General features: G+C 39.0%; 1 protein-coding gene across 8 annotated transcripts in view; it reads right to left on the bottom strand.

Moving 5' to 3' along the window:
* ALDH1A2 (aldehyde dehydrogenase 1 family member A2) overlaps nt 1–21,224 on the bottom strand; it is a 99,985-nt gene that overhangs the window by 36,762 nt on the left and 41,999 nt on the right. For all 8 annotated transcript variants that reach the window (XM_042988767.1, XM_042988768.1, XM_042988765.1 and 5 more), the window contains 3 exons: nt 10,755–10,816; nt 8,612–8,740; nt 8,372–8,485 (listed from right to left, as the gene is read on the bottom strand). In XM_042988767.1, the coding sequence (XP_042844701.1) occupies nt 8,372–8,485; nt 8,612–8,740; nt 10,755–10,816 (305 nt within the window). The remainder of the gene's footprint in view (nt 1–8,371; nt 8,486–8,611; nt 8,741–10,754; nt 10,817–21,224) is intronic.

Genomic DNA, 21,224 nt, shown 5'->3' with positions numbered 1-21,224 from the left:
AGGGGCTTAGTACCAGAGGGAGAGAATGAGGTCCAGAAATCTGAACAGGGGGGTCCCTTGAGTTCTGGCTGAATGCTAAGCTGGGAATACACAGGGTGAGACTCCATTAGACTGAATAAAGAAGGAAGACCAGGTCATCTGTATGCTGAATAATTCCCAGAGTTCATACAGGGCTGGGAGACATTGGAGTTCAGACCAGCTAGAGTGGAAAGACCTTGCTGAACACCAGGAGCATTCGGCAGAAGCTCCAGAAAGATCTCCATTTAGTAATCTTAGTAAATTTTAGTAGTTAGTAAAAGATAAAGTAGTCCCAAAACAGCTTAAAATTAAGTGTCAAAAAGGTCAAGCTGTCCAGCAAGTGACTTAACCGTTTGTCAAAAAACAAACAAACAAACAAAAACCCCCAACGTTCTTTAAAGAAAGACAACAAACTTCACATGGTAACAATCCTTTCAAAAATTAACAGACATGCTCAACAAATGGTGTTGGGGAAACTGGCCGGTGACATGCAGGAGAAGGAAACTGGACCACTCTCTTACACCATACAGAAAAATAAATTCAAAATGGATGAAAGACCTAAATGTGAGACAGGAAACCATCAAAATCCTAGAGGAGAACACAGGTAGCAACCTCTTTGACCTTGGCTGGAGCAACTTCTTACTAGACATGTCACTTGAGGCAAGGGAAACAAAAGCAAACATGAATTACTGGGATTTGATCAAGATAAAAATCTTCTGCACAGTGAAGGAAACAATCAACAAAACAAAAAGGCAGCCTCCAGAATGGGAGAAGATATTTGCAAATGACATATCTGATAAAGATTTAGTATCCAAAATCTATAAAGAACTTATCAAACTCAACATCCAAAAAACAAATAATCCAGTTAAGAAATGGGCAGAAGTCATGAACAGACACTTTTCCAAAGAAGATATCTGGATGGCTAACAGACACATGAAAAGATGTTCAACATCACTTATCATCAGGGAAATACAAATCAAAACCATGATGAGATACCATCTCACACCTGTCAGACAGGCTAAAATTAACACAAGAAACATCAAGTGTTGGCGAGGAAGTAGAGAAAAAGGAACCCTCTTGCGTTATTGGTAGGAATGCAAACTGATGCAGCCACTCTGGAAAAGAGTATGGAGGTTTCTCAAAAAACTAAAAATAAAACTACCCTACTACCCAGCAATTGCATTATTATCTATATACCCAAAGGATATACAAAAATACAGATTCATAGGGGTACATGCACTTCAATGTTTACAACAGCATTATCAACAATAGCCAAGCTATGGAGAGAGCCCAAATTTCTATCAATTGATGAATGGATAAAGCAGATGTGGTATGTGTGTGTGTGTGTGTGTGTGTGTGTGTGTGTGTGTGTATATATATATATATATATATATATATATATATATATAAAATGGAATATTACTCAGCCATCAAAAAGAATGGAATCTTACCATTTGCAACAATGTGGATGGAGCTAGAAGGTATCATGCTAAGTGAAGTCAGTCAGTTGGGGAAAGACAAATACCATATGATTTCCCTCATATAGGGAATTTAAGAAACAGATGAACATATAGGAAAGGGGGGTGGAAAAAAGAGGAAAGAAGGAAACAAACCACAAGAGACTCTCAATAATAGAGAACAAACTAAGGGTTGATGGAGGGAGATGGGTGGGAGATGAGCTAGATGGGTGATGGTTATCAAGGAAGGCACTTGTTGTGATGAGCACTGGGAGTTGTAAGTGATGAATCACTGAATTCTACCCCTGAAACCCATACTGCACTGGATGCTAACTAACTGAAATTTAAATTAAAAAATAACAAATAAAATGCTATGGCAATAAATAAATGAAGGGATCACATGTTTAAATATTAAAAAAATTAACACTCATGGGGCGCCTGGGTGGCTCAGTAGGTTAAGCGTCTGAATTCAGTTCAGGTCATGATCTCACAGTTTTAAAGTTCGAGCCCTGCATCGGGCTCTGCGCTGACAGCTCAGAGCCTAGAGCCTGCTTTGGATTCTGTATCCCTCTCTCTTCTACCTCTCCCCCACTTGTACTCTGTCTCTATCTGTATCTCTAAGATAAATAAACATTAAAAAAAAATTAACACTCATGAGAAAAAGCAATATATATATATATATATATATATATATATATTTAAAGAAAATAAATATATATTTAAAAACATAATGGTTGGAAATTTCCAAATTTGATGTAAACTATAAACTTATAAAGCAATCTATAAACTCATAGATCCAAAATTTTTCAATGAGCCTCAACTAGGAAAAAGAGACAAAACTACACATAATAATCCAATTATTGAAAACTAATGAAAAGAGAATATCTTAAAAGCATCCAGAGAAAAACATTATGTACAGTAAAACTAAGATCATGACTGCTAACTTCTCATCAGAAAACGATGTCAGAAAAAAATGAGAATGATACCTTTAAAGCATTGATAAGTAATAAAACAAAATAAAATTATCAAATAAGAATTCTAGATTCAGGAAAAGTCATTAAAAAAATGAAAACAAAATGAAGACATTTGCAGACAAAAGCCAAGATAATTTGTCACTGACAGGGCTGCACTCTAAGAAATGTTTAAAGGAAGATGGTAACACGGAAGGGAAATGGTATTGGAAAGAAACCTGGGCCTACACCAAAAAAAGAAGAGGGCCAGAAATGGCAAGTTTGTGAGTAAATACAAAATAATTCTGTTTTCTTGCTTTGAATATTTTTTTAAAGACAGCTGTGTTATCAAAAAGTATATAACATATGTAGTAGTAAATTATAGGAAAACAGCATAAAAGGATGGTATGAGAAGTGGAAGAATTCTGTTTTACAGTCATTATATTATGTATGAAGTAACAATGCTATTTAATGGTAGGCTATGATTAAGACACATATTGTACTTACTAAAGCAATCACTTTAAAAAGAGGTATAGCTAATAATCCAATAGAAGATAAAATGGAGTATTCATTTCATCCAATAGAAGGCAAAAAAAGGAGGACCAAAGGAACAAAAAAACAGCTGGGACAAGTAGAAAACAAAAATCAGGATTGGAGACTTAACACCAAACCACATCAATAAATCTTTCATATTAAACAACAACAACAACAACAACAACAACAACAAAAACCCAACACAGGAGAGTACATATTGTATTACTCCATTTATATAAAATTCTAGAAAAATATAAAAAGGATCAGTGGGTTGCCTGGGGCCAAGGGTGATAACCACAAAGAGACATGCAAAATCTTTTTAGAGTATGGAAATGTTCTGTATTTTGATTTGGGCGATGATTATGATGAATTTTGTGTGCATCTGGTACTTAAATGGGTATATTTTATTGTGTATACATTATACTTCAGGGAAGTTTTTTAAAAAGTTGAAAAAAATCTTAAATGGCAATACAGAGATTTGAACTCAAGCGGCCCAGAAACAAGTGCTTACGTTCTTGCTGATATCACTAGGCCACTTCTTGTCCAGTCTGAAGGATTAGGTCATGTGTCAATTTAACTTTCTGATACATGATGTTGTGACTTTAAAAACCCTGCATGACTGACAGATAAACGAAGAGATTTGCCTGATGTCCCAGATGAGAAGTCAATCTCGCACAGAAAGCACATGCCCTCAATATTACACACAGATAATGCAATGTCAGTCAAAATTTCAATGAGAGTTTTTGGGAGGAAGGCAAAGTGTTTAGAAAATCGATTTGAGGGCGCCTGGGTGGCTCAGTCAGCTAAGACTCTGACTTCGGCTCACGTCATGATTTCATAGTTTGTGAGTTCGAGCCCCACATCAGGCTCTGTGCTGACAGCTCAGAGCTGGAGCCTGCTTCAGATTCTGTATCTCTCTCTCTCTCTCTCTCTCTCTCTCTCTCTGCCCCTCCCCAGCTTGCTCTCTGTCTCTTTCTCAAAAAATAAATAAAAAACAATAAAAAATTTAATAAAAAGAAAATCAATTTGAAATTTTACCTGAAAGAATGAGAATAGCTAAAAGGTTTTGAAAAACCATATCAGAGGGTATCTTGCCTACCATACTGCAACATCTTTCAAAACCCTGTAATTAAGAGAATCTGGTACTCGTGAAAAAATAGACAACATTTTGAGTCCTAAAACAGAAGCATGTATATAAGGAAATTTATCACATTAATGTTAATGTTGTATTCAAATTAGCTGCAAAGGGATAGAGTATTTAATAAGCGGTGTTGAAGTAACAAACACTCATTTATAAAAAAAAATAGTCAACATCACTGGTCATCATGGAAATACAAATTAAAAGTACAATGAGGTGTCATCTCACTCCTGTAAAATAGCTAAAATAAACAACACAAGAAACAAGTATTGGTGAGGATGTGGAGAAAGGGGAACCTTCTTGCACTGTTGGTGGAAATGCAAACTGTGTGTACAGCCATTCGGGAAAACAGTATGGAGCTTCCTAAAAGAGTTAAAAATAGAACTACCCTAGGATCCAGCAATCACACTAGTAGGTATTTACCCAAAGAATACAAAAATACTAATTCAAGGGGATACCTGCACTCCTATGTTTATAAAATAGCAGTATTATCTACAATAGCCAAATTATGGAAACAGCCCAAGTATCCATCCACTGATGAACAGATAAAGAAGAGTAGGGGATGTGTATGCATGTATGTATGTATAGGTATATATATATAATGGAGTGTTACTCAGGCATAAAAAAGAATGAAATCTTGCCATTAGCAACAGCATAGATGGAGCTAGAGAGTATTATACTAAGCAAATTGAGTCAGTCAGAGAAAGACAAATACCATATGATTTCACTCATATATGGAATTTAAGAAACCAAACAAAGGAGCAAAGGGGAAGAAAAAAGAGAGAAAGAGAGGGAGAGGCAAATCAAGAAAGAGACTCTTGGAGCCTCCTGAGGGGCAGCTGGTTAAGTGTCCAACTTGTGGTTTCAGCTTAGGTAGGGATCTCAGGGTTAGGAGCTCAAGCCCCACCTCAGGCTCTGTGCTGAATGTGGAGTCTGCCTGAGATTCTCTCTCTCCCTTTGTCTCTGCCCCTCCCCTGCTCATGTTCCTTCTCTCTAAAAAAAACAAACAACAAAAAGAAATGGATTCTTAGAGAGAACAAACAAAGGGGACAGGTAGAGAGATGGGTTAAATAAGGGATGGGGATTAAGAGGGCACTTGCTGTAATGAGCCGGGCATTGTATGGAAGTGTTGAATCACTAAATTGTAGAGCTTAAACTAATACTACACTGTATGGTAACGAACTGGAATTTAAATAAATACTTCAAAAAATAAAAAAATAAACAAACTTAGGTCTCATCTTTCATTACACGTGCAAATAAATTCCAACCAAGTTAAAGATTTAAACAAAAACAAAACTATAAAAGAAAATATTAAGGATCATTTGTATAATGTTAAAAGGGTTTCTTTAAAGACAGCCGGAAACCCAGAAGCCATGAAAAGAATGAAAGATAGGACTAGAGACAAATTAAAAACTTGTGCAGAGCAAACACTTCTATTTAAAAAGAAAATAATAAAAGCAAAGAGAATATATGAGAATATTTGAGAATATTCGCAGAGTATTTGCAAATCCTACAAGGAACAAAAGATTAACATACTTAATATATGAGATCTTGTAAATGAAACATCACTCTAATTCATTTTTGGTAATAAGCAAATTAAAGCATAAACATCCTTTTATTTTATAATTTCACTTTTAAACTGTTATCTAGTAGAATGTCTAATATGTATATGAACAAAATTTCACTCAGATCTCCAAAGATTTTCAGTTCAGTGGTCTGTATAATAGAGAAAAAAAAGTGAAAAAAAATCCAAAAAACTGAAATGTACATTAGCAAGGATTAATTAAACTATGATAAACTGATGCAAGAGTATTCTACTCAGCTATTAAAATGAATAAAAGAGATCTATGAGTACTGACATACAAGGTGCCATATCTCATTTTATATATTACAATCTCATTTTTATTAAAAAAAAATATTACAGGGGCGCCTGAGTGGCTCAGTCAGTTAAGTATCCAACTCTGGATTTCGGCTCAGGTCATGAAGTCAGGGTTTGTGAGTTCAAGCCCTGATGGCGCAGAGTCTCCCTCTGCCCCTACCCCCTGTCTCAAAATAAATAAACTTACAAAAATACATTATACTAGAAAGCCCTTAACTGACTCAATCAGGACCACCGATTGGTTAATATAAAGAGGTTGAAGCAGGGAAAGATCCTTAAGTATTTCATTTTAATTCATTCTCTAGTTTTTGATATAGAACTGAGAACTTTAATTATAGGTTCACCTGTCCTTTCTGATGAAACCATACTCCTAAAATACTGTTTAAGGTTTCTGGTTTCAGTTTCCTTAAAGTGGAATGAAGACTGGGGTGCCTGGGTGGCTCAGTCAGTTAAGCGTCTGAGTTGGGCTCAGGTCACGACCTCACAGTTTGCGGGTTCGAGCCCCGTGTAGGGCTCTGTGCTGACAGCTCCGAGCCTAGAGCCGGTTTCAGATTCTCCCTCCCTCGCTCATGCTCTGTCTCTCTCAAAAATGAATAACATTAAAAAATTAAAAAAGAAATTTGAGCAAAGACTTAAAAATATTTGCAAAACGATCTGGGTGCACATTCTATCTAGCGTCATATTTTCCCCCAATTTTTTTATTATTGCCTTGCCCAGTCCTAACTGACTGCAGTTTCTAAGGCATCTAGCTCTTAGCAAATCTTTTCAAGACACTAGACTTAGCTTAAATAGGAACTATATTTTCCTTTCACACTCACATTTTGGTTTACATATTTCATTAAAATTGCGAATTACTATAATTGAGTACAACTAGAATAAAAGGTTTGGAAACAAGATTAACTCTTTACAAACAGAAAACTCAAGATTCTCTAACTATAAGTTAATACTCAGGTTTATTAACCAATCTCTTACGGACATTTTTTTACATGAGTCAATTTAACCAAGTATCATTAAATGCACTGATATAATCAAGCCCCTAGGCCTGTGCCATCCAGCATGGTAGTCACTAGCCACATGTGGTGACAGGGCACTCACACAGTGGCTAGACTGAATTGAGATGTGCTGTAAATGTAAAATACATGCCAGATGTCAAGGACTTTGAACTGAAAAGAGCATGCAAAATACTGTGACAATGATGTTTTTATATTAACCATAAATTGAAATGAGTATTTTAGATATACTGGATTAAATAAAATAATTATTAAAATTAATTTCACTTGTTTCAAAAATTTTTAAATGTGGCTAACAGCAAATTTTTCATTACAAATGTTGCTCTCACTGTATTTCTGTTGGGTGGCACACTGTTCCTCGAGATCTACAAACATGGTTTATTCAAAGGTGATGTCATCTGTGAAGTTCTACTTGAAACAATGAATCAGACTCTCTTTTTTATTATCTCTATTACTTGAATCTAAGACACTGGTAGTAACATTTTATAAAAAAATTTTTCTAAGCAGACTTATGACTCTGTATCAGGGGTCAATAAACTATGGCCCATGAGCCCAACTTGGCCTCCTGCCTACTTTAGTAAAGCCTGCACACTAAAAACAGTTTTTGTGTTTTTAAATGGTTGGGAGAGGGAATCAAAAGAAGATTAATATTTTGGGATGTGTAAAAATTATATGAAATTCAAATTTCAGATCTATAAATAAAGTTTTATGAGCCCGTCACCATGCTCAGCTTCTACATTTCCTACAGCTGCTTCATGCTTTACAAGGCCAGAGTGGAGTAGTCGCAACAGAAACCGTACCACCTACAAGGTCTACAACATTTACTAGCTGGCCTTTTCCAAGAGAAGTTGTCTGACCCCCTGCTCTTTACCATCCCTATGGCTCGTGGACACAGTTACAGTTGCCAATGGCACCTACAGGATGTGGTGAAATAATGAGGAGAGAGAACTGTGTTCCCATTTTAATCTCAACTGGAGACTAGATTTCCAGCTTCTTAACCTGCTTCTGCCATTAATGCTCTTGACTCCAAAAAGTGTTTAGAACCCCAGCTTCTGGGACAGATTTTGTTTGTTTCTTTTTGCCTCTGATAAGTGTTCCTTTTATTTCAAAATATAATAGGGTTCCCCACCCCTCCCGGGACAGGTTTATAAAGATGGCATCACACAAAAAAACACTCAACAACCTGCAACATCAAAAGATCAACGCACAACTTTACTTTGACATTCGCGAGCATTCTAGCTATGATACCAATGCTGCCCCTTTGAGGGCTTGGGTACTCGCTGCTCTTTTGGTGTCCAGCCTGTAGATAACATACCCAGTTTTCTTTCAAACCCTCTACTCCTTTGCAGGACTGTTCCTTGACCCATGGTTTCTCAGGTACCTACCTCAGTTGACCCTGTGAATGCAATCTTGTCTATGCCAATGTGAGAAGCTATTGCCGCCCCAGCCGTTGGCCCGTATCCTGGCAAAATATTGATGACTCCCGGCGGAAAGCCAGCCTAACAAAACAGAATTGGAGGAAACGTGGCTTGTGAAAGCTGATGAAGCACATTAAATCGGCTATGCTCCAGTAGGCCCCAACTACAAGGGGAGTGGGAGCCACTCCCAAGGTTGGTTTCTCTTACCTCCTTGATGAGGGCTCCCATGTAGAGCGCACTGAGCGGTGTTTGTTCTGCTGGTTTAATAACTACTGTATTGCCACAGCAAAGAGCTGGAGCAATTTTCCAAGCAAACATCAGCAGGGGGAAGTTCCACTGAAAGGAAGAAACTCAAGGTTGATAAATGAAAAAATATTCCTTTACTGTTTTGTTTTCAAGCTGTGACTGCTCAGATTTCTCAGACGAGGCCTCAACATAAATCTTGTCCCACCACCAAGTATCGATGTTTGGATATTTTAATTACTTCATTAAGAAGAGAAAAGGACCAACCTGGAAAAGCTCTCCTTTTCTATTGGGCAAATTATTATATCCCAACTGCCCAACTACCAAAAGAAATCTCCTGGCGAAAAGGGAGTCTGAATTTTTTCTTTGCTTTGTTTTGGCTTTTCATTGCTGTCATTTTATGTTTTTAAAATCGGATTTTGGTTCCAGTTAAGTACTTGTCTATGAAAACTCTCTCTTGCATTTGTGATTTTTTGCACCAGGAATTTCAGACTGGCTTGAGAGCTCTTCAGTGTGGAAGAGTGAGACGAGAAAACTCCAGGTGTGAATTATATTTAAGTTAACGTGTATTTCAAGGTAGTGCCTTTTCTTTACAGACATGTGGTGTCACAAAACATACACAAAAGAAAGCACACTTACTAATGAGGATGCAACAATTTTCACTTGTCTCCCTTCTATTGCAAAATAAAACTAACGGACACTGAAAACTGTATGTTGAGTATCTGAACTGGGGGCCTAAAATGGTTTAACGGGATTTTAAAAGCATATTAAGCTTGTATTGTCATAAGCACAGGGATGAACCTCAGTACTATCAGGTGTCACTGATAGTTTCATTAAGAAAGAAGACAGAAATCCTGGTCCCCTGCTTCAGCCCTTGACCACAGTGTGTTTCTGCCTGAAGCATCTCAGCTGCCACCCTTGAGAGATTCCCACTGGCCCTGGCAAGCTTGCAAAAATATACAAGTGTCTTGCCTTCACCAAACACCCAATTTCTTTTCCCCTTGGTTGTTTATAAACTTGGGAGTCCACAGTGATGTTTTAATTCCATCTACAGTATATAAATCTTGGAGTGTGGTAATTGAGCCTGAGCTGGCTGACAAGTGGCTCTTGTCCTGGCAGTGAAGGCTGGAGCCCCAAGAGTGTGGGGAAGGGCAAGGCGAGCAGGTTTGAGTTCCTGCAGTTGAGGTGACAGACCTCACCCCTGTTCTGATCCAAATGGGATTACCCTGGGTGGTACAGGAGCAGCAGAACTTACACCCACCTCTCATTTTCTCTTCCATTCTCTAATAAATTTCACAGAAACCCACAGCTTGCAGATCAGTTAAAAAAGTACTAATACCTCTCAAAGATCTTTGGCCCCCAAAGCCAAAGATTACCTTCTCCTATATTTTGAAAAGAGAAAATTTCTTGTCTATGCTTTAAGAGTTTAATTTGAGCCTCCCCTGAAATCCTTGCCAGAATGATTACTAGTACTGCTGGAAGATTCGGTGATGTTTTGTACAGTGCCAAGGCTGTGTATGAGAGAAAGGGGGAAAAAAAGACAATGTTTAATGTTCCAATCCAAACACTAAGCACTACATCTATTTCCCTTTACAAGACATACAACAGCCCGGCATGGTTTCAATTATGACCGTGACGTTAATTGTACTGCTGTGTCTTCTGTACAGTCTTCTATCTAGATTCTTGTGAAAAGAAACAGTGGGAAAGAATGGGATTAAAAGACCATATAAAACAATATGCCTGGAAAGATGGTGAGTCATAGTTCTAAAAAATAAACAAGCAAATATAACAAAGCATTAATTTTCCATAAGCAGAATGGACATCCATAACCAAGGGCAGGTTATTAATACACTGGGCTTTGCTTTGCTTATTTTAATCATGAGAATTCCACGGCTTGAGAACTCAACTCCTGGTAACGGAGCCGAAACCCTATTAACCTGTTCAAATAAGCATTTGCAGGGAGGCTGTTAAAGATATGTCAACAACATGAGCTCAGTTTTTTTCCCCCAGTAATGGAAAGCACACCTCCTGAGGTCCATGTTTTATGTATCTCTAAGAGAACTGGTTCAAACGAAAATAAATATGAGGCGTGAGGAGATACACTCACCGGGATGATCTGTCCACACACTCCTATGGGTTCATGTCTTGTAAAAGTAAAATAATCTCCATCTGAAAGAAATGGGCAAGATCACTACAAGAGAATTCAGATTAGGAAAAAAAAAACCCGCAGAGGGAGAATTTGGGTGGCAACCACAAAACCAGAAATAAAGTTGAGAAAACATCCTACTCAACCATATAGGAAAGCTGGTAGAAGAGCTTATCACTTGGCCTGGGGTAGCTCCAGATATGGCTCCTGGACACCCAGGGTACTGATGAGGGAACCTTAAAGGCAAAATGAAAGACAAGTTTATGACACTAGAAGCAGTCTTCTGAGGAGGTGGGGGGAGGGGAGAGAAGATGGGAAGAGGGGGGCTGGGAAGGAGAAAACAGTAAGTTCTAAATTTTATGTTAAGTATTAAAATGATACTTAAATGGGGGTGCCTGGGTGGTTCAGATGGTTGAGCGTCTGTCCAACTGTTGGAATCAGCTCAGGTCATGACCTCACAGTTTCATGGATTCGAGCCCTGCGTCTGGCTCTGCACTGGCAGCACAGAGCGTACTTGGGATTCTCTCTCTCTCCCTCTCTCTCTGCCCCTCCCTTGCTTGCACTGTCTCTCTCTCAAAATAAATAAATAAAACTTTCTAAACAATTAAAAAAAATTAAAATGACACTTAAATGTAAAACAGTTCTTTAAAAGCTGAGGTACCTTAACATTTTAAATAACTTTCTGCACTATTAAAAAAACAAAAACAAAACTAAGTAACATGTTACTGGGTAAATTTAAAATGGCAGGCAACTAGAAAAGGTGAGTAGTAAAAGTAAGGTCTTTTTTGTAACTCAATCCAGGTGTCAAAACAGACTTTCTGGGCCCTGGGGAAGCCAGACATCTTCAGGCATCTTTCAAGAAGTCAAAAGTCCGCTTCAAAGAAGATTCCATCAAAAACCCAAAGACTCTGCCCTCAAATTAGCCATGGAAATGAGGACAATTTAATAACCTTATTTTCCCTATAGGAGCAATAGGCAATTGGAATAATTACCCAGGAAATCCAAACCAAATTTTTCTTTAGAGAAATGCCATTATATTTATCTGAATTATTTTAAATGGTTAATTGAAATAACCAAAGAATGGCTTGCTTTTAGCATATGGCTCTTCAGTGCTGGTACTGGACAATGTCTTTGTTTTTCCCTCACCTGCCAACCCTGTGGCCACTTCCCTCATATTTGTTTTCTGTCTCAAAAGTTGTTCCCAGTAAAGCGAAGGCCCTCAGTTACTACTCGTGACGAACACTCCTATTAAGGATGAAGTAGGGACAGGAGTGCGTGGGTTGGGGGAAGAGAAAGAATGTGATGGTTTATCATTGTCTCTCAACATAACTAAGCCACTCATAGTTCTCACACAGAATTGTTTTAATTAAATACAAAATTATGCATTTAAAAATAATTGAAGGTCTCTCTCCCCTGAACCTCGTTTCCCAGAATCTGCAGCAATCTGTTGCTTCTGGGTCTTTTCACAGAACTTTTTTTCACATACAAGTATATATAGCATCCTTTTATTTCTGCCCCGCCTTTTTAAAAAATATAAATGTGATCATATTACCCACAATCTTCTGTATTTTTTCTCACGTGTTTTCATATATAGCTTACATATCTTTTCAACTGCTGAATGCTATTCCATTGGCACACTGCATAACCGTACTGCTCTGAACTGTCCTGAGGGGCACAGAAATTGCTTTCCCTTTAGGCTAATATAAATAATGCTTTAAACAGGCTCATTGTATATGATCTTTGCACATCTGGAGAACTGCATGATTAAAGTGAATATGCATTTTACATTTTGATAAATACTGCCAAATCACCCTTCAGAAAAGTCACACAATTTTTTAAGAAAATCTTTAAATGCTTATTCTTAGAGAGAGAGAACACACGAGCAGGGGAGGGGCAGAGAAAGAGAGAGACACAGAATCTGAAACAGGCTCCAGGCTCTGAGCTGTCAGCACAGAGCCTGACGTGGGGCTCGAACTCACTAACCACAAGATCATGACCTGAGCCGAAGCTGGACGCTTAACTGACTGAGCCACCCAGGTGCCCCTAAAAGTCACACAATTTGTAACTCCAACAACATGGTATTTTTCCCTATCCTTCAACATTGTGATTTTTCAAACATTTTAATTTCAGTGAACCTGACAGGTGCAAACTGGCGACCTGTGTTGATCTGTGACGAATGGTAGATATTTGGCTTGAAAAGCTTTTCATGTTTACTGGCCATTTTCAATTTTTTTCCTTCAGATTGATATCTTTTGCCATTTTTCTATTGGGTCATTCAACCTTTTGGTTATTTGAAGGACTCTACATATGTATATTAAGGAAATCAGGTCTCTGTCACATGTATACGTGAAGTTTTTTCCTAATCTGCTGCTTGTCCCTGAATTTTGCTTTACATATCTTGATTCAAATGGAAGAAATTCAGAAATATGCAAGCATTCAACAACTATAGAAATTACTTTAGAACATATCTCCATTAAAACAAACAATAGCCCAAATGTGGAAACTGCCATTGGATGACAATAAGTCTGAGTGATATCTTAAAAATCAAATCAAATATCTTAGCTTTGCATGCAGACAACTCAAGAAGTTTCAGATATCATTCTTTTTTTTTTTAAATTTTTCAATGTTTATTTATTTTTGAGAGGGAGGGAGGGGCAGAGAGAGAGAGGAAGACACAGAATCAGAAGCAGGCTCCAGGCTCTGAGCTGTCAGTACAGAGGCTGACATGGGGCTCAAACTCACAAACTGTGAGATAATGACCTGAGCTGAAGTCGAGCCACCCAGGCACCCCCTCATAGACATCATTCTTTACAAAAGTGCAAGTTACTACCCTTCTTCAACTTAAGATCTCTGAAAAGGTTCTTTTTTTTTTCTTTTAATATCAATACCTTTTACTGCTTCCCTTCTCTGTGTGTATGGAAGATATAAATATGATGCCAGGCTCTTCCTCCTAGAAGCTTTTTCGTGAAGAGCAATAACCCTTATCAAGAGGCTAGAGGGATTCATTCACATGGAAATCCTTCCCAACTGTAATTTGGCCAAGGTGATGGCTTCGGATGGATAATCACAGATGACAGAATCAGTGTCAGGTCAAGAAGGCATGCAAATGGGCTGAGAAGATGGGAACCTGAACTAAAGGACAACACAGGCATTTCCGGGGGCAGCACATGTGGGAAACTGGAGCGGTTCAGATGGAGCGTGTCCCCCTCTATATTCTAATGACTGGAGAATTTAGTTGTATTCCTTACATAATTTTGAAAGTTACTGAAAAAATGAAAGAAGAGAAAAAAAGTAGGCAAAATCTTACAAAGCTGGCCTCATAAGGAATTGAACTTGACTCTGTAAGTGTGTCCCAGGAGAAACTGAGTTATGGGGAGTGAACACTTCTGGGATGAACTGCCCACAGACTTGACATTTAGCTAAAGGCTGGCACAAAGAATGGACTAGAGAATCTTCTATCCCCACAGCTCCTCTAAGCAGGAAATAAAGAAATAAAGGGTATTTTGGTGCTTGAACTCTTCCTCAAAAAATCCTGAGTGAAAGACATAAAGGGGCCCTGGCCTTGAGCTTAGTCTGTATTCTCATCTGGTTAGTGGAAGATAATTCTGGACACCCCTAGTCTGACCTAGGATGCCTGGCAATCGTGAGAGCTATGCCTTCTACGTGGGCCCTTGGCTAGGGCTAGTGGCACCACAGGTCCTTCCGGCACTATGGCCCTGCCCTGAATCCCACCAAGCTCCTACACTGACGTTACCCAAAGGCCAATCACTTGAGAGACACCCTCATAATTTCTGTCGCATCCAAGTATCACTTACTCTATTACTTAAAGGTTTGTTAAATCAGCTTTTAAAAATATGTAAATAGCTACTTGTTAGACTCATCTTAAAAACATCTATGACGCAACAGGTTTCGTGAGCTAGCAATATTTGCTTCAAACCAAATAATTCAGATAAAAAATGTTCACTACTTTACTGTGTGGAATCACCTTGCATGCTCCAGTGCCAGGTGGGACAGGCCACTGTGCTTCTCAAATTTACATGTGTACATGAAGAACCTGGAGAGCTTGTTAAAATGCAGATTTTGAATCAGTAAGCCTGGGGCATGACCTGAGAGTCTGCATTTCCACAAGCTCCCAGGTGATTATGGTGCTTCTGATCTACAGCCCAGGCTCCAAGTGTATCATGATGACTTATAGCTGCTTTATAGTTGCTGAGTTCATTTCTATTTACTCACTGTTTGCTTAGCTCTGGTAACTCTCCTCATTTGCCTGCAAGGAGTTTAAGTGAAGGAGAATCTGATCCACCTTTTTAATATTTAAAAAATACTAAAATAAGAACAAAACACATGTATTTCTATAAAGCTTTACAAACTATTTTCACATTCTTATCTCATTTCGTGCTCAAAACAACTCTATGGAAAAGGTAGGGCAACAGTTATTATCTATATTTTCTAAGTCGAGAAAAAAAATGGCACACAGTGGTAAGGTCTATAGTGATTTAACTGGCTAAACTGTGGCTTCTGGACTTGAATCTGGGTCATCAGACTTGCAGTTCATTGCCCTTAGAAACATTGTAAGACTTTCCTGTGAACAGAGTGTTGGATTTAGACGGGTATCACAAACCACAAAATCAAGAGTATGATGTGATGTCATGGAGTGCAAATGAGGGGGAAAAGACAATGCTTTTGTGAAGAGTGAAGAAGATTCTGTGGGGATTTGTTATGTGGACACAGAGAACTCACATAAACTCCAGGAGGTAAGATCTAAAGGGAACACTGCAGTGCAACACCACGTCCCCTGAGATGGGGCAGTCCAGGACTGAGTGCCTCTCTCCTCTTCATAGAAGCAGAGTCAACTCAAAGGGGTCACAGTGTTACTTCTCTCTCTCTCTCTCATATTCCTAAGAGGGTACACACCGAGAACTCTTCCCTAAGAGAAAGGAACAGCCCATTTTCCCACCTTTTATGTTAATAATGTCCTCTAAATCTGGCAAGATGACTTAAAAAGCTGTTCCCTTCACTTCTTTGGCTTTGTGCTATAAAGTGCTTCAGCTTGATAGAGAAAAAAAATCGCCACCCAAACTCAGATACTCCGTTTTAAGGCTACGATGATCTTAGGTCTTCTTACCCATATGGGGTATTACAGAGAGAGCTCAGACTCAGCAAGAAAGGGCTGTATTTGATGAGAATACCAGAAAAACGTTCTGAGCCAACAAGTTAGAACATAACTATGGTGCAGAAAACTAAAGAAGCGATGAGATACCAAAATAGAAACACAAAATCACATGTATAGGAATTTTATCTCTCAGCCTCTTTTCTATTGCACTCAAAAAAGTAAAAAAAAAAAAAAAAAGACAGAGTAACAGGTACTTCTCTTAGAAGTTTATTTTAGGGGCGCCTGGGTGGCTCAGTTGGTTAAGCGTCCAACTTCAGCTCAGGTCATGATCTCACAGTTCATGAGTTCAAGCCCCACGTTGAGCTCTGTGCTGACAGCTCAGAGCCTGGAGCCTGTGTCTCCCTCTCATGCTCTGTCTCTCTTGATCTTAAAAATAAATAAAACATTAAAAAAATGTTTTTTAAAAGTTTATTTTAAAACACACCAAGAGGCAACTTCTCTGACGTGTTTTTATATTTGAATGTTTACACCTCATGAAGAATATAAAAATCTTACAATTAAATACTTTATTATACCATTAATCTGGGTGAACTATGGATCACATTTTATTGACAATGTTTAGACTGAGCCATTTCTAGAACTGTATTAAGAAAAGTCTTTGACCTTAGAAATGAGGAACAGAATCAACCTCTTCTGTATTTGGGAAAATATCATGCCACTGTTCTATGTTCTTTGATGGGAACTTGTCTAATTACACAGAAGAGACAGCAATTATTCAGTTACTTAGAACAACTTTATTATTTGTATTATTCCTTCAGAGTTATCATTACCTATGTTTTTATTTTTAAAAAATTTGTAATGTTTTTATTTATATTTGAGAGAGAGAGAGATAGAGCTTGAGCGGGGGAGGGGCAGAGAGAAGGAAACAGAATCTGAAGCAGGCTCCAAGCTCTGAGCTGCGAGTGTCAGCACAGAACCCGATGTGGGGCTCAAACCCACAAGCAGTGGGATCATGACCTGAGGTGAAGTCAGATGCCCAACTAAGCCACCCAAGTGCCCCTATCACTACTTCTTAGGGCAGATTTTGTCATTGCTTGAAATAATCTTTTTGTTTGTTTGTTTTTGTTTTTGTTTTACAGAATGTTTATTCTCATAGGAATATCTGCCACTGGCAGTCTCTACATGAACTACAGTATGTTTAGAAAATCTGTATTGTCAATAAAATCATAAAAATCTAAAATGTGCCAGAAATTGAGGAGAAATTTATCTAATAGAGACCTCAAGAACTAGATCCCAATTACAATACTAAGAGTATTTCAAGAACTGCAGCAAATTTTATATACCTGTTAACACTAAAAGTGAGTTTACTTAATAGCATAAAAATATGTAACACAATTCAGTGAATGGTAGGTCATCTTCCAATCTCTAATCTGGGTGCACAGTTACCTTTTGAAGAGCTGGTAACCCCTCTGATGATGCCAGTATTAAATGATTAGAGCAGGAACAATGAGCTATTCCATCATGTGCCCTAGCAGATACCTATGTATTCTGACACTGAAAAGACCTCACTGAACATTTACAACTATCATGATAAGCTCTATAAATGCCTACACAATCACTGAGACTTCATGCTAGTACACAGCAGTGTTAACGCTATTCTTCTGGGAGTATGCTGGTAGCTTCTCAGGAGTTAGATGAAGCGTTCCTGAGTCTGTCGTGAAGATATCTTAACTCCACCACGACACTATTATGCAGTCTTGAAAAAAAGATGATTTCTCTGGACTTCAGTTTCTTTGTCTGAGAAATGAGTGGACTGGCCTTGGGGCCCAGGAGGTCTTTTGTAGTCAAACCTCCTCAAAGAGGCTACGTGTGAGGCCGACTTCACAACCTCCTGTCGCCAGCAATTCAGGTACCACTGAGGACCCCGCTTCTCCTCAAGCTCAGTGAGTGAACAAAAGATCTCACCATATGCATGCTTTGTATGTGCACACTAGAGTCAGCTGTTGAAGGCAACACCTTACGATTTGAGTCAGTGCCTTGCACATCTGTAGCCTTTCCTTTAGCTTAAAAGGTAAAACTGATGGGGGGGGGGGTGTAGTGGACAAATAATTACATATGATCTGGGTGGAGTTTTTAGCTTGTTCTAATGTATCATTAAGGCCATTTTGATGTCAGGATTCAGCTTGAAGCACGGACTACATTTTCCCTGCTTACATATCACAAAATCGATAAAACCAACAATTGTGGAACAGAGAAAAATCGTACGTAGTGCAGATCAATTAATCTCCCCCAGTAAACTGGAAACATGCTTGGATCATTCCTCCATCACAAGGAGTCTGTGGACATGAGAAGAAGCAGAGGATTTTGATTTAGGTTAAAAATAACCAAAATGGGGAAAATAACATTTCCCCTGCAGGGCTGCTATGAGATTAGAGATGATATAATGGGCACAAAGTGATCAATAAATCACAGTAATGATTATTATTTATCAGCATAATTAGGAGCTGCCATAGTAAAAGGGTCAAAGCACAGGATTTATGGTCAGAAAGAAGAGCTCCGTTGAATACCACGGCAGGAAATAAAAGCCAGTGCTGTCAAGTGAACAACACTGAGACCCTTGTCAATCACACTGACACCGTACAGTTCTGTGGTAATGTCTGACCGTGGGCCTTGCATGAGAGGGAAGAGAGAGGGATGGGAGAATCTCTCGATTCAGAGGGAGAAAGAGCTGTCCAGGGGAGAGTTCAAAGTGCTAATGCCATAACCCACTTCTCCTCTTCCCAAATATTCTAAGCTACCCTTCAGGGGGAGGGGAAAAAGCAGGTCCTTGTTCTAAGTACCCATTATATAATCAAAGTGCTCCTTGTAAAACACAATTTGGTTCAAGGCATTTGTCTATTTCAAATGATTCAGTGACTCACCATTGCTGTGATAAAACTTGCAGCATGGTTTACCAAGCCCCAGAGCCCCAGGGTCTTCTCAACCCGGCTATGCTTTCAGATCCACTACCGCACCGTACTCTCCTCCCTCCATGCTCTGTACAGGCTATTACCACCACCTGTGATAGCCTCCTCCATTTTCACATACGTGCCCACTCATCTCGTACGTCCCGCTTCCCTCTCCAGGAAGCCTTACTACCAGCTGAACTGCCTCTCCAGTGGAGAACTTCATGCCTCCATAGCTGAATGAGCTACACTATATTGCAACTGTTTGTCCATTGGCTTGTTTTCTTTACTATTCTTTGAACATCTTACTTACTCACCTTTGTATCTCCAGTGCTTTATACAAGACATGAAACACAGCAGATGCTCCCAAATAAAACACAACAAAACAAAAAAATGAATGACTGTATGAAGCAAAGAGTGAATGACTGAGAGGCTGAAGTTGTTATCTGATACAGGAGATGAAGGAAGAGCTCTTCCCATTAGCTGGCAGACTGTCCTGCCTTCCTAAATGGGAAGGAGTGAAAGAAACAATAGTGTAATTCCTCCTGCTCTTTTTGGTTCTCATGCTTTAGTGTCAGAGATACTAAACTGGATGAACCACAGAATATCCTTCAATGAAACTAAGTAATCTTATATTTTTGAGATTAAAAAAACACTTTCTGGGGCGCCTTGGTGGCTCAGTTGGCTAAGTGTCCGTGTCTTGATTTTGGCTCAGGTCATGACCTCAGGGTTGTGAGATGGAACCCCGCACCGGGCTCCACGCTGGGCATGGAGCCTGCTTTGGATTCTCTCTCTCCCACTCTCTGCCCCTCCTCCACTCGTGGTCTCTCTCACCTGTGCAAGCGCTTTCTCAAAAAATAAAACAAAACAAAACAGTTTTCCAGTTTACTTTTTACAGGTGACCAGAAAGACCTCTGCTTTTCATTAAACTGTGCTTTTCATTCCCATATGTCCTCTAGAAGCAACGATTTGGTATTTGCTGATTCAGTGTGCAAGCCGACGTTACATAACATAACTACCATGAATAACGAGAATAAAAAGCATATTGATCTAAAAACCTTCAGAGGGTTAAAGACTTCACCAGGGTGACTGGCCTCTTCATCATCCTGTCCTGCTGAACCAGTCTCCATAAGAAGAGGGCCTCCAGTAGAGACCTGGGTTTGAATCTCAGGCCTGCCACTTACTAGCCATGTAACCTTGTTCAAGACACTAAATCCTTGCTGTCTCATTTTCTTATCTGTAAAATGGAGTACCTTTTAAAACCCAAACTGTTTCACAGGGATCATACACAGAATCACACAGGTCCTGGGGGTGAAATAGTTTACACAATCAAGTACTGTACAAATATATATTATTCCTTCATGTTGTAATTCCAAATGTAAAATTAAGGTATTTCACAGAGAAATGTATGTAACACAATGAAGACCTCATGGTTAGAGACTAATAACCTTATGTTCTAGATTTCAGTGGAAAAGCCTGAGAAGGAACAAAACCAAGCTGATGATAAATTATGGAGTTACAAATGACAAACACAAAAGGACTGACTGAACATATCTGAGAATAAATAAGTGAATAATAATGACCCCTCCCCCTTTCCCTGATTTTCCCCTATGCTCTCCCACCTCGGGTTCAGTCCAGCTAGAATCCCTAAGTACTGAACTAGCCAGAGGGGCCTATGAGCAGAATTCTCAGTAGCCTACAACAGGCAAGCTCAAATGTACCTAAACCTGGAACAGAGAGGAAAGCTGCCAAGTTCATGTTTGCCTCCGTCCTTCCCTCATCTGCTTGGAGCACCACAGCCAGAGCTCTTACATCTCAGATCCCCAGCCTCCTAGGGGTACTGCCTTCTCCTGACTCCCTTGAGAGTCACGTCACCTCTAAACACACTTTAAGAAAACACAGGGAAACTAAAAACTACTTAGCATATAAGAAAATTCCCCATTTTTTTCCTTCACAGGCTGAACACCAGTGTGTGAGTAAAAGTGAGAGGGACTTCTGTGAAAGCCTTTTCTGAGCCCTGTATTCCTAACTCCTAGGTCAACATCCTCAGGAACTCCAAAGAGCATCACATGAAAACAGTGAGGCTTATACACACACCACCTCTTGCCAGATAGAGTAAAATAAGGCATCAAACATCAGAGACTCGATAAATCTCTATCTTATCAAGGTCTTCTCTCCTAAGAAAGCAAAAGACAACCAAGACATTGTTAGGCCAAATAGAGATTTATGTGTACAGCCTTCTGTTTCACCTCATTTCTAAGATTATTTATAAGTCATTAAAAAAGATATTTAAATGCCCCAAACACATTTTGTTTTAATAGTGAAACGGCGAGGGGAGGGGATGCAAAAAAACACCAGGGCCTTTGGTCTTGT

The sequence above is a fragment of the Panthera tigris genome, chromosome B3 (genome assembly GCF_018350195.1).
Source record: "Panthera tigris isolate Pti1 chromosome B3, P.tigris_Pti1_mat1.1, whole genome shotgun sequence".
In the NCBI taxonomy this organism is placed as follows: Eukaryota; Metazoa; Chordata; class Mammalia; order Carnivora; family Felidae; genus Panthera; species Panthera tigris.
Note: the sequence above shows the minus strand (reverse complement) of the source record. Positions and strands in the feature narration are given on the sequence as shown.